A 15,199-nucleotide genomic window follows, 5' to 3' on the forward strand; every position below is an offset into this window, starting at 1 on the left:
TTGTTTTTTAAAATTTTTTTTTTTTTTCAATGTAGGATCTGAAATTTTATATTTTATCATTATTGCCTTTCTCCTAGAAAGGTATAGCAATCACTTGCAAAACCGAAAGTATAAAAGTGCTCCAAAGGGCCGAATGGCATATATCACTCGACTCAGTTCGACGAGCTGAGCATTTTCTGTATGTGTGTGTGTGTGTGTGTGTATGTGCAGATTTTTATTCTCACTCACTTTTCTCAGAGATGGCTGGACCGATTTTCATGAAATTAATTGCAAATGAAAGGTCGTGTTGCCACATAAGACCCTATTGAATTTCATTGTAATCGGATTTTTAGTTTAGAGGTTATGTTTAAAAATGTGAAAATCATGAAACATCAATATCTCAGAAACTACACAACCGATTTGAACAAAATTGGTCTCAAAAAAACGGGCTACCTAGAAAACCCTTAAATTACGAATTTCATGAAGATTGAACTTGTATTTCAGAAGTTATGGAAAGAAGCGTGTTCTGGAGACTATTTAATCTCACTCATGTTTATCAGAGATGGCTGGACCGATTTTCATAAAATCAGTGTCATATGGAAGGTCTTGACGCCCCACAAGACCCTATTGATTTTTTTTGCAAACAGATTATTACTTTGCCTGTTATGTTTAAAAATGTGAAATCCAGCTATGAAAAGAAACATATTCAGAAGACTACATAAACTCACTCACTTTTCTCTTAGATGGTTGAACCGATTTTCATTAAATTAGTGCCAAAGAGAGTTCCAGCTGCCTCATAACACCCTATTGAATTTCAATGTAATCAGACTGTAACTTCGTCTGTAATGTATCGAAATGTGAAAATCACAAAACATCATTATCTCCGAAACTACACAACCGATTTGAACAATATTGATATAAGATGAACGGGCTAGTTAAGGGTTAACTGATGAGTTGTGATTGATCAAGTGGTTTCATAATTCGGCTGCTCTATACGTTCCCATTTCATTCGATTATAATCGAACTTAAGCAACCGTTATGTATTAAATTGTAATAACAACGAAAGTCTAATATTTCAAAGATTACACGACTTATTTGAACATAACTAGTGTCATACGAACGAGTTATCCCTCAAACTTACAAATAACAAACTTCATAACAACTTGATATGTAGTTCAAAAGTTATGGAACGAAAAAAAAATTCAAAGACTATATAAAACTATACCTGCTTTGATCGATATATATGGGCTCAAAATAATTTAAATGTGGTATCGTACTATTTATTTTGTCACAAAAGATCAAAAAATTGGTCGCAGTGATAAAATACCCAACACGGAAAAAAAATTCGTGCTATTTGAACGTTCCCGGTATCGCTCGTGATGAAATTGTTCGATATTAAAAGTCATTTCTTTTTGCCTTTCTCTTAGAAAGGTATAGCAATCACTACAAAAACTAAAGGTATAAAAGTGCTCAAAAGGGCCGAATATCGTATATCAATCGAGTCAGTTCGACGAGCCGAGCATTTTCTGTATGTGTGTGTGTGTGTGTTACGCTCTCCCAATCTCACTCTATTTTCTTCAGATGGCTGAACCGATTTCAATGAAATTAATTGCAAATGAAAGGTCTAGTTGCCCCATAAGACCCTATTGAATTTCATTCACGAACGAGTCATCTCTCAAACTTACAAATAACAAACTTCATAACAATTTAATATGTGGTTCAAAAGTTATGGAACGAAAAGTAATTCAAAGACTATTTAAAACTATACCTGCTTTATATGGCCTCAACATGATTTAAATGTGGTATCATCCTATTTGAACGTTCCTGGTATCACTCGTGATTAAATTGTTCGAAATTAAGAGTCATTTCTTTTATTTCGCTATTTCTTAAGCACTAACATTACGTCAAATTTTAAATTTTATACTTCAACTACAACATCAATATTTTAGAACCCAATGAGTGAATATACCTTTATTGGATTTAAGCATTCATGTAAATTTATTTTTACAAATAATAAGTTTGAATGAAAAAGGCTGAGTCTGACCACTAGGTGGATTAATTTAGGTTTTTCGTCATACGTTAGTGCCAAAGTTAATTTTCAGTACTATAGTAAACCAGGGTTACATTTCACACAGGTTAGCAGTGGAAATCAAAGGGATGACATCATGCTATCTCTTTCGAATGTGAGAGTAGAGAATGATTCCTGCAACCATTTCAAGTTAAGCAAAACTTTTGCTGGACTTCTGTCATATCTGTCAGGGGAACCGCAAACCAATGAGATGTTGGATACGCAGCAATTGGTTGAATATGAAAATCTCTAGTGCGTTGAAATTTATCATCAGGCTTGCGTTGTTGATTTATGGTATATATATGATTTCACCTGTTTCACCCTGTTATTATCTGAAATATTCAAGTGAGCATTCAAAATGAAGTGCAAAGCGTACAAATATGGATGTAGCAAGAAATTCCATTTGGATCATCACCTAAGTCGATATCCAAAAGATCCCAAAGTACGCAAGGAATGGATAAGGCTTTGCGAGAAGCATGAGAACAACATACCGTTGTTCAATGTCGGAAGTAAATTGTGTAGTGTGAACTTACTCCACTTTGAATCAGTTCTAGCTTAAATTTTGAGCATACCTGTTATCAAAGATGAAAAAGAACAAGATATACAAGTGCCAGATATTTTCACATAGTTTACGAACGTCTCCCAGATTCATTGGTGGTGATAGTGTGTGTGTGTGTGTGTGTGTGTGTGTGTGTGTGTGTGTGTGTGTGTGTGTGTGTGTGTGTGTGTGTGTATTAGACTGGGACCCGGTTATATGGGAAAAAAGCGATGGTGTTATTGCAGAGATTGATATTCATCGAAAATAACCAGACCCGTTTTTTTTTTGTTTGGTCACTAGGGTACCACAAGGAAGCAACCTAAAGCCGCTACTCTTTTCGATGTTTATAAAGCTTCTATAGTTAGCTAAGCGTTGGCTCATTCATATACTAATGTTTTCAAGCAACTTTCGCAAGACTAACAAAACCCTAATATAGATTTATTTTCGATTGAAAGATTAAAAAAAAGAAGATATTGAGTCACCATCGCCACAAATATCTAATAAAAAATTAACGATAATGACAATTATACTCAATAATCGTCCCACTTGTATCAGTCAGTTTCACTAACTAACTTTAATCAGTTCTAACTGTAAAATTTAGTTAGTAGTAAGTTCCCTAGATGAAATTTGCGGTATTATAATGTTTATGCGAAATTAGAACAACACTCTAAACGAATTGCGCTATTACAATGTTTATGCGAAATTAGAACAACACTTTAGACGAATTGAAAAAACGCAACAATTGTTCAAGCACAAAGTTTTGCGTGTATTCGCACAGTTTTCTCACGAGTTTAGACATAAATTTTTCCCATCAGCCATCGCAATAGGTCCACAGCAAACAGAGTTGTAAGCCAAATTAAAATATTGGTTTGTCGAAAATAATTTTATATTAAAAAAATTTTGTAACCACCAAAACTATAGAATGTACCCAAAATCGCCCCAATCAGTGTTGACGATAAGCTTTAAAAAGCATCTTGACAAGGAACGAACAAATAATATGTAAGTCACAGACACAATAACCACAGACAATCAGCTAGACTACAACTATTTGTAAAACTATGCTAAAAGCCTACAAACATGTAATAAATCCCCGCAGTTTCCCCTGAAGATGTCACTGACCAGTGAAGAAACGTCGGATAGTATAGAATAAGTCGTTCTAAATTTTTGTGATTGCTCAGCCGAAAGTATATCATGAGTTAGACATAAATTTATGAATGTTACACGCACTTAGTGATTATTTGGGTGACCGTGAGACACCCAAGTGACTGTGAAAATCGCTTCGGTAAGTACAGTGATGGGTTCAGTTTAGATGATTTTAAATATAGGGTCCTTCAGTGCGTCTTGAGCTGCCCGACAGATCAGACGTATTTTCGGTTGCTTGTGGACTGGTCTTTGACTGCCTATAGCTTCAAAGTTTGTGTTTTGTCAGTGTGTCTTTTAAAGATTACCTGGAAGTTAACTTACATCAGTCTTTCTCAAGACTACCTATTTCTTTCTTTCTCAATACTTGCAATTTGATATTATTTTTGAACTTTTTTCGTATCACCTGAAATGGCAGGACGAAAAAAGAAACCACGCATCGCTACGGGGAGGAAAAGAGAGGCATCTCTTTCTGAAACTAGCTTATGCAGTGAAAATTTATATGATATTCTGCCTGAGCAAGAAGCTGGCGAAATTGGAATGTTCGAAAGTAAAACTATTCAAAGTGAAATTTCTGTAAAAAAGGAGAAAGTTCCACCTATTGTGGTAACTGTTGCTTCTGAATTTAATATTTTTAAAAGAGAACTTTCTACGTTTCTCTCCGACGTCAAAGTTACTCATCAAATTTGCCGAAGAGGCGAATGCCGTTTACTGGCCCAAACATTGAAAGATTGGAATCGTCTTATTCAGTATTTAACTGAAAAGATGTATAAATTTTTTACATATGATACGAAGAGCGCCAAGCCGTTCAAGGTCGTATTGAAAGGTCTCACCAACGATCAAACCGTTGATGAGATCAAAATTACTTTGACAGAATTACTTGGTATAGCCCCTACCCAAGTAATTCTGATGAAACAAAAATCACGAGGCGAAAACAGTCAGCGAACTGGAATTTCCCTTGCAAATTATTTAATTCATTTTAACCGCAGTGAGGTTAATAACTTAAAATTTTTTGAAAAAGCACATGCTTTATATAACGTGCGTTTAAAATGGGAATTATATCGAAAGTTTAGCGGAGGTGAAAAGCATATCACCCAATGCCGTGTTTGCCAACGTTATGGCCATGGTTCAAAGTTTTGTAACATGGACCAAAAATGCCTCATTTGTGGAGACTTTTCTCACAAAAAGGACACATGTCCTGTGAAAGAGAGTAAAAATTTTCGCTGTGCGAATTGTAACGGCAACCATATGTCGAATTTTTATCAATGCCCAGCCCGTTTAGCAAGGCAAGGTAAACAAAATTCAAAACAAACTTCAAAACAAAATTCTCCAAGCGTACCAGTGACGCATAGTTTACCTACTCCTTTGCATACCCGTTCAACTTATGCACAGGTTACAGGTAGTTCGAACATTATACCGCCTAGTATAAATAAAATAATTAAAATATTAAATTGGAATGCTCGCTCATTGAAGGCCAATGAGAATGAGCTTTTTAATTTTTTAACAGTAAATAATGTGCATATTGCAATTATTACAGAAACATTTTTGAAACCTAATGATAGGATTCAGGGTTCCGGCGGTGGAGTTGCAATTGTTATTCATCGCCGAATCAAACATCGTGCTCTTCCCCATCTTGAGACGAAAGTTATTGAAACTTTGGGAATTAGAGTACAAACTGAACTTGGGATTTTATTTATTGCCGCAGCATATTTACCATTTCAATGCACACGCGAGCACAAAAATTATTTTAAAGGTGATTTACAAAAACTCACCAGAAATCGTTGGAAATTTTTTTATTATCGGCGATTTTAACGCTAAACATCGTTCATGGAATAATTCTCAAAGTAATTCCAATGGCAAAATTTTATTCAATGATTGTTCTTCAGGATACTATTCTATTTTGACTCCGAAAAGTCCTACATGCTTTTCTTCTGTAAGAAACCCTTCAACAATTGATTTGGTGCTAACAGATCAAAGTCATGTATGTAGTGATTTGATCACATGCACTTTTTCTTTATCACATGAATCAGTTTTGAACCCTATGAGCTCTGTTTTTAATTATAACAAGGCTAACTGGGAAAGATACAAAACTCATATTGAAAGAAATTTCAATAATGAGCTTGATTTGCAAAACGAAGTGAATATTGATTCCGCTTTGGTAGCATTAAAATGTGCAATTGTTGATGCCAGGAATTATTCTGTTCCAAAGGCTCAAGTGAAATTTGATTCACCAATAATTGACGAAAATCTTCAACTTCTAATTCGTTTGAAAAATGTCCGCAGACGTCAATATCAACGTTCTCGTGACCCTGTTTTTAAAACTATTTATAAAGATTTACAGAAAGAGATTAAACATAGATTTACTCTTCTGAGAAATCAAAATTTTGAGACTGTAGTTGCAAAATTGAAACCATATTCTAAACCTTTTTGGAAGCTGTCGAAGATTCTTAAGAAACCTTCAAAGCCTATTCCAGTTTTAAATGATGGTGAACGTTTTCTTGTATCCAATGAACAAAAGGCTCAAAGACTTGCTCAGCAGTTTGAGAGTGTTCATAACTCAAATTTGAATTTTGTGAGTCCAATTGAAAATGAAGTCACACGTCAATTTGATTTAATTTCTTCCCAGAATTTTTTACCCGCAGAAATAATTGAAACTAACTTGAATGAGATTAAATCAATTATTGAAAATTTCAAAAATATGAAAGCACCTGGTGACGATGGAATCTTTAATATACTAATCAAACATCTCCCTGAGAGCACAATGGAATTTTTAGTGAAAATTTTCAATTGCTGCTTCAAAACTGCATATTTTCCCAAATTATGGAAAAATGCAAAAATTACTCCAATTTTAAAGCCGGATATGAATCCAGCTGAAGTTTCAAGTTACCGACCAATCAGTTTGCTTTCTTCAATAAGTAAACTGTTTGAGAGAATTATTCTTAACCGAATGATGTCACACATCCACGAAAATTCAATTTTTGCAAATGAACAGTTTGGATTTCGCCATGGGCATTCCACAACTCATCAATTGCTCAGAGTTACTAATATGATACGAGCTAACAAATCTGAAGGTTATTCCACTGGAGCTGCTCTTTTAGACATAGAAAAAGCATTCGACAGTGTTTGGCATAAAGGTTTGATTGCGAAATTGCAAACTTTTAATTTTCCAATTTTCCTAATCAAAATTTTGAAAAATTATCTTACTGATCGAACTCTGCAGGTTGTCTATCAGAATTCAAAATCTGATAGATTTCCTGTCAGAGCAGGTGTACCTCAAGGTTCAGTCTTGGGTCCAGTCCTGTACAACATATTCACTTTAGATCTTTCTGATTTGCCTCCAGGATGCACAAAGTCATTGTTCTGCGATGACACAAGCATTTCCGTAAAAGGAAAAAGTCTTCGTGTCATATGCAGTCGATTGCAGAAAAGTTTAGATATTTTTTCTTCCTACTTGCAAAAGTGGAAAATCTCTCCCAATGCTTCTAAAACTCAAATGATAATTTTTCCGCATAAGCCTAGGGCTTCTTTCCTCAGGAAGCAACCTGCGACCGCGAGCGAACGTAAAATAGTTTCCGCGTGCAAATTTTTGCTTAAATTTAGAAATTGTAACGTGAATCATCCAAATAAACGGGATCATGTTTGCCTCTATAGTGCCGGGATATCAGAGTAATGTAAACAATGAAATGCTGTTGAATCCTGTGTAAATTACCGTGAATTTTTTTGGAATTCTTTGTAAGCTTGCGGAGGTTTACATAAAGGATGTTAGTGTGCGAATAATTGAAGTGTTATTTCACACGGTTCAGGAGCATGCCAATAGTGAAAACTGGCATGGCGCTACGCCACCGGTAGCTTTTTATTTAGCTTTTTTTTAATATGTGTGTGCATGGTGTTGATAAATAGTGAAAGTGAAAAGAATAACCTACAATCCTAGAGATAAGTTCAATTAGGAAGGAAGAGCTGAAGGCAAACTGCGCGTACTGCTTCTATGTAAAAATTTTTGGCCCTAGAAGCTCTTTCCGACGAAATTAAATGGTGTAATTAGTGAAATGAAACAGTTCGAGCTCTCCTGTTAAACCTGAATAGTGAAGAAGCGAATCACCGAATCGCTCTAGGCAGGATAAGTATCGTTATATTTTCGATTTGTTTTGAGATCAGCTGGACTAGCCACAAAAAAAATACCAACAGTGAAGTAAAACTAGACACGCTCGCAGCGCTACCGCCGTTCGCCGGCGGGTAGACAAATTAACCAATAAAACTGCTAATGAAAGAGATGAGGAAATGCCTACGAACACATTTAATTTTGTTAGTTGGATAATCCGCTTTACTTATATAGCGATAGTTTAAGTATATAGTGAAACAATAATTTGTCGCGCGCGGGTATAGAGAACATATATTTGTTTTCTTGTTTATTGCAATTCATGATTTCTCTAGCTTTTGAACAATTGTCGAATATTCATATTTTTTCATTTGATCATGTTAAAACTTGTAAGTGGACTTGACATGAGTTCTTGTCTACTATATTTGGATTTTGACGGGTTTGGCTTTTTATAAATAAACTTTGTTCGTACAGTAAAATTTTTTTATACGATTTTATTTTACACGTTTTTTTATGACGGTCTTCCTAGTAACGCAGTTTTTATACGTCTTTTTTTATAAATAACGCGGTTTTTTTACACGGTTTTCGCGTAAAACACTAAGTAACAAGAGTGACAACAGACTACAAAGAGGTGTTTTTTTACACAGTTACATTTTCACACGACTCTACGACGTTTTTATAAATAACGCGTACTCATCCTTTGTTCGTATCCCTTGTGTGAAAAAATACTTGACCGAACTTTGCTTAATATGCATATTTGCATTTTATTTTCAGTTTTTAGGCTTTGAACGCATGTAACTCTGCCAATTTTTATACTCAGTAGGTGTTTTACGGTAGTCATAATATTTACGAACTCGTTCGCATGATATTTAAAAGTTATATGTGTTGCGTTTGCGTAGCTCGGTTTCAGAAATGAAAATATAATAACTCTCGAATTTCTTTCGACTAAATCATACACATTTGGAGTGGCCGCAACCCTATACGTCGGTTTAAATCGTCCACATCTTGTAGTATAATATTTTTCATTACAATCATATACACCACGCACACCTGTGCGTGGCCCGGCATTCTATTGGCTTTCTGCTCTAAAAACGTCTCAAATCAGAAATTCGTTTTATAAGAACAGACGAACATCATACGAGAAACGTCACTATTCGATTTGATCTAGAAACTTCGCATCGATACCTTCGAATTTTTCACAGATAGATTTTCAACGCGTTATAGTTTTAATGATGTACGAATATTCGGATCAGTTTAAATAAGTCATAATAAGGATACCGGACTTTGTGTGCGCTTCAATTTTGCGGTGCTACATCATCAAAAAGAAATGATCGCGTTATGATTTCCGTGGAAGATATAATAAACTCGTACGCGCGATTTTGTTATTATGAACCCGGTACTTAAACTCAGCGCATCGTTTACCAGAACGAACCCTACTGAAAACCCTGCCCTTTTCTCCAACATCCCAGTGATTTCTCGTGGAAGTGCAGAGGTGTTCTCGGCTTCCGATTAAGCGAGTATCACGTCAACATATTCCTATACAAACTCCTTCATTGACCTGCATCCGGATGCGGCCGGCGCCGGTATTGCCTAATAAAAAGATTAAGGTCACCAGTTTTTACACATTGAGGATGAATGTTAGTCCCAAACATCATCTGTTGGTTCTCTGTGTAACTACAGCTGATCTGGCGATAACGGAGTAGCAACCGCGGGCGGTCAATCATGCTAATGCTCATGCTCATAAGCCTAGGGCTTCTTTCCTCAAGCCAAACAATAATCACGTTGTCAAGATGAATGGGGTTATTTTAAGTTGGTCCGACAAGGTTAAGTACTTGGGACTAATTTATGATAAAAAACTTATTTTCAAAGAGCACATTCAGAGTATACAAGCCAAGTGCATCAAATATACGAGATGTTTATATCCTCTCATTAACAGGAATTCTAAACTTTGTTTAAAGAACAAACTTTTGATTTACAAACAAATTTTTAGACCAGCAATGCTTTATGCTGTACCGATCTGGTCAAGTTGCTGTTCAACAAGGAAGAAAACGCTTCAAAGGATTCAGAATAAAATTCTGAAGATGGTTTTGAAGCGTCCTCCTTGGTTTGGAACACTCGAATTACATAGACTCACTGGTGTTGAACCATTAGAAGCTATGTCAAACAAAATTATTAACAATTTTCGACAAAAATCGTTGCAATCCTCAATTGCTACGATAAGCTCTCTTTATAGCCAATAAGTTAGCAATTAAGTTAGTTGTAAGTTTACTTCCCCTTTTCTGACAAGTAGGCTTAAATCCCTACGAATGATAAGTCCTAATTGCGGAAGCAAACAAATCCTAACGATTTAAATTACAAATTTCTAACAGTGTTGAGAAGTCACCATTTGTGATTGGACACACATACTTATTATTTACTAATATTTATCATAAATACTTCTCTCTAATATAAAAAAAGAAGAAAAAAAAATGGGGTCTTTCGATGCTGTTAATATTTTGTGTCAATATTTGTTGAATTGCTCTTTACGGTGAAATTTGTGTAATTATCATTAGAATAAAAACAGCAACAATGGGAAATCCACAAAATATAAAGCGGCAGTGAACAACATATTGAGTTTTACTTAGTTCCATGAAGAGACGAACTTGATTTTGAGAAAAATCACAATTCGATACAAATTTTCACCAATATTGGAAAAATGAATTTAATGGAAATATTATAAAAAAACATTGAATCAAAATTTAAAAAAAAACTATCGTGATAATTAAATTTTTGAAAACATTTGTCCCAGTTTTAACTTAATTTCAGCTCGATTTTCCAATCATAAACATTAGCTCACTATTCTATGACATCCCTATTTCTGTAAATTTTCTTTCCTTCAGGATCAAGTTCAACTAAAGAAAAAATTTGAAACAATTAAATCAGAATCTTACTTTATATTTTTTATCTTTTGCGTTCTAATAATATTAATACCAAGCTGATCTTTCAACTAAGAATCCAAACTTTATTCATACAGAGTGTTGATTTGGTACCACAGAAACTGCAGAAAACTTTGATTCCCTTGACGAATTTCTTAACCTAAGATTTTATAAAATGCTTCCAATCAAAACTCGTTTGATAAGTCTCTGCTGTGTCAAATTAATACTGGTGCTTATTACGGGAGTCACTTCACGGAGGACGCTCACTACACTTTTTTAGACCTATTCCCGATTCCATCTCAAGTGAAGTGACAAAATTACTTCCGTGCAGTGAAATCGACAGTGGAATGAAATTGAGAATAGGGAAAGTGAAATGAGATTCATTCCCAGCTCAAAAATTTCTGAGCCCCAGTAGGTCGATTTTTCCCTTTTTTAGATAACACCAGATTTTAACGTTTTCTGCAGTTCTCAGACATTTGGTATAAAAAAAAAATTTTTTGGTATCGAAAAATTTCATGAACTAGCGTGCATTTTTTTCATCGGTCAAAAAAATCGAAACTTTGATATACTATGAGCAAAAATCACACTTTGAAATTTAATTCCACGCGAAATTATTCCTCATACTTGAGCAAGTCCGCAATAAGGCAATCCACGAGACAGTTGCGATCAGCTGATTTCAGTCTGTTTTCAACTTTTGACAGCTTTATGTATGTTCGATCGGTCGCAACTTGAATGCAATCGGGATCCAGAAGCGTGAAAAACAAATGTTATCCGATCGGTAGCTCTAGTATCGCGAGTGCCAATCCTAAATACAACAATAAAAAATCACTTTTGATATTATTGCCGACATTAAAAGATTTCGGTTCTGGTCGTGTTTTGATGTTGCAGCTTGAAAAACAGCAACAATAACAAACGTACAAGCGAAGAAACGTCATCCGTGGATTGCCTTATAGCAGCATGCTGTAGCAGTGTTGCTGGAAAATTTCAATGGTGAGCCGTTCGTCAGACATTCAATCAGTTTGGGGTGAATAGCTGTTTCTACAAGCATCGTAGCGCCTTACGGTCTTCAGAAGAGTTTTTCCTAGGAAAATTCCCTACAAATATCATGTATTGATATATTTTTAAGAGCCAAGTTGACATCTCTAGAGAATAAGTATTAAAAAAGCAGATTTTCCCATATAAAATCGTTTGGAAACTTTAAAAATCGGGAGCAAATCGGGCGTTTCACCGATCGATCTGAAAAGTTACACAGTTGTTATGGGATCCATAAGGAACAAAAAAAGTGCATGGGAGCTAACATTTATTTTTTGTCCCACCCTAGTGTGTATGTGTGTATGTATGTGTGTATGCGTGTGTGTGTCTGTGTGTGTAATGTGCATGAGCCGTTAAATACGAGCTTGACAATAGCAACTACAGGAATGTATTGTCAAACGGGAGAAACCGATAACACGCACACAGATAATATTGATGTTTCTGGGACGCGTTGATCATTCACCTATGCCCATGTGGTATATAGAGTTCTTCAAGCGAAAACACACGAACACTACGACACGGTCCGCTTTACACTGTATATTGAAATTTTTCAAACTCGGTAGTTTTTTATTCTCTCTTTTAGATGACAGTTCTCACAGGTGACAAAAAATTCTTACAGCTAACAAAGAAAAATCGAATACATCGCACTAATACAAACGCGCCTGGAGAACTCTATGGGCGAAAAGTCATTTAAGACATTTCGAGTAGTTTTTTGATTCATTTGAAAAAAAAAGACAACCGTGATGTTTTTATTAATAAGCTGGATAAGGTATCATCCATTAACTTACCGATCCATCTCCTCCTGTGTAACAAGTTGTAACACCAGAACCTAACAGTCATTTTCAATACACAATTATCAGGTTATAGTGACATTGTGCCCGTTGTTTATAATTGAAAAAAAATTGTTTCACTATCAAGCACAGAGTCAAAAACTACTCGAATGCGCTTGCTTTGATACTGACAGCTTAAGGGCTTGAAAAGGGGATAACAGATGTGCAGATTTGTCTACAAAACGCAGATTATTAGCGTCCATGTGCAAGTTTTTATTCATTCGCAGATATTTGCAGTTTATCCATAGTTTCATAGTTACGGGTAGTTTTCTTTTAATATCTAGCAGATTTTTCCAGTTTTTCGAGCAGCTGCGGACATTTCTGTTGAAAAGGAAATATATGATTTGCAATTCTTTACGGGTGAGCTGCATGATTTTGCGTAGCTAATATTCGTTCTGGTGTGACAGTTCCCATAACGAAGAGCGCCAAATCTTCTCTCTATGTATATAAGCTCCCTAACTTTCAATTGAAAGCGGAGATTAACATCGTCTGTATCACCTAGCTATTGTCAATTGAAAATCACAAAATTACAATGAGCGCTGACCGAGATTTCATAAATATAGAGTAAAGAAGGACTTAAAAAATTATGACGATATGCAACGGTGGACACCAATACCATAATTTCATAAATATAGAGTAAAGAAGGACTTAAAAAATTATGACGATATGCAACGGTGGACACCAATACCAGCTCCACAACCCGAAGTGGCTACGGATCGCCAGTGATCAACAGCAAAAATAATCTGCGAAATATTAATCGGAACTTGCGTGGCGTATTCATTTGATGCCATTACCGTTCAAACTGCGCCTTGCGGTGTAAGAAAATTATAATCAAATGATGTGATGCGGTGCTAAATTCAAATGACACGTTGAAGGAAAGGAAAATGTCGAAATATGCGTCATTGTCTTTGTCAATTGAGACAATCATCAGTTTCTTTTGAAATGACCTGATGAACGCCAGACGGGAAAAGCCCGTCCGTCATCAAATCTGTTCGACAGCGAAAATATTCATCGTGATTCGATCACAGTAGCCGTTGCTGCAGTTTGCCGGGGTGATGCAAACATGAGGATGGCTCCTAATTGATCACTTCGCCCCACCCTAGTGTACATAGACCAAACTGTTTCGAAACAATTCCAGGATTCCAGTGAAATCTATATAAAATACAGATAAACAGACTTACTACTTCATACAAAATTCTAAGAAGATTGTGGTTCCGACTAACTTGTACGACACCTACTGAACATAAACATAACATAAACTTTCAGCCTTTCTACTGTTTTGGCAGCATGGCGCGCGACAAATGTCAACTGAGTTCAAAGGAAAAAGTACATCAGCGCCACCACCGTTGCGGCGGAAATGTTTCGCACAACTGAAACTCATTTGAATTGACCGCTATTTTGATCCACAAAAATAAATTTCGTGGTACGTCTGTTTGTCTGTGTATAAAATCATTGTGATCTTTGTAAGTTTTTTCCGTGTTAAGTATTTTCGTCAAGTACATAGACGGAATCTATGTACGTTGGTAATTGGTATCATAAAAACAAATAATATGCCACCAAAATTCAAATTTCACGGATTCCCATGTTAAATCTTTTCACGCCCTAAATTTCAGAACATATTTTTAGGGAACTTATTGAACAGAATTTGGTTGAAGATTTTCTGAAAATTGCTTCTGAAAAATCTGCTCGATGGCACATAAAGAACTCTATCCCGCAACGACGCAATTGTGCCTGACCCACAATTGTGGAGTGACTGTATACAAAATTGTTACACCTACCCTTTGTGAACAATTATATATTTTTACACCTTGCTGTTCTGATGAAATTCAGCTGGAAATGAATCAGAGTTGTGATAAATTCAAGACAAAATTGGTATAAATAACATTATATTTTAATTTTTATTCTTTTCCAGCAATTAAACCCATCTGTTTGCCGCTATTCAAGTTCGAATTCGGAGACGTCAACGAACCGAACGTCTACAACACCCTCTGGACGACATTCCCGCGCCCCCAACAGCACTGGATGTATTATGTCGAGCTAAACGAATGCCGGTCACTGATTGGTAACAAAATCAATCTGAACGATGGCCAATCATGCGCAAGGAGCTACCCCAACCGTACCATCGAAATGGGTGGCGGCGCTGGTTCGGCACTGGAAGTCGAGTATCACCACCGAGTGTACCAGGTGGCGATGCTGTCGATTGGTATACTGGACTCCGACCCGTATACGCCTTTCATCTATGTCGATATATCCAAGTATATCAAGTGGATCCATGACACGGTGAAGAGTAATCAAATTCCATAAGACGGTTTGAGATTTTTTATTCGATAAATAAATATGTATGAACATCTGATGGTTTAGATTTCTCTTTAACAGTTCGCATCAACAAAACAAAAACTATGAAAGTAGCACGCGTTTCCACGTCCAGATCCCGATTATATTTTTGAAAAAATGATTTTGTCATTTTATAAATTTACAACTCTCTACGCCGTTGACGTAAATAATGCCCGCCAAAACTTAAATTAAGTATAGCGCAACACTTCAGATAAAATGGTGCTTCATTCGATTGTTTTCACAGTTTTTCTCTATGAAAAAACTGCG

General features: G+C 35.8%; 1 protein-coding gene across 1 annotated transcript in view; it reads left to right on the top strand.

Annotated features, from left to right (window-relative positions):
- The window catches only part of LOC129721792 (serine protease grass-like), a 30,445-nt gene extending 15,494 nt beyond the window's left edge, over nt 1-14,951 (top strand). Inside the window, exon 3 of the mRNA XM_055674777.1 lies at nt 14,511-14,951. Coding sequence (XP_055530752.1) covers nt 14,511-14,902 — 392 coding nt within the window. The 3' untranslated portion in view covers nt 14,903-14,951. The remainder of the gene's footprint in view (nt 1-14,510) is intronic.
- The last annotated feature ends 248 nt before the right edge of the window (nt 14,952-15,199 follow it).

Source organism: Wyeomyia smithii, chromosome 1 (assembly GCF_029784165.1).
Source record: "Wyeomyia smithii strain HCP4-BCI-WySm-NY-G18 chromosome 1, ASM2978416v1, whole genome shotgun sequence".
Taxonomy (NCBI): domain Eukaryota; kingdom Metazoa; phylum Arthropoda; class Insecta; order Diptera; family Culicidae; genus Wyeomyia; species Wyeomyia smithii.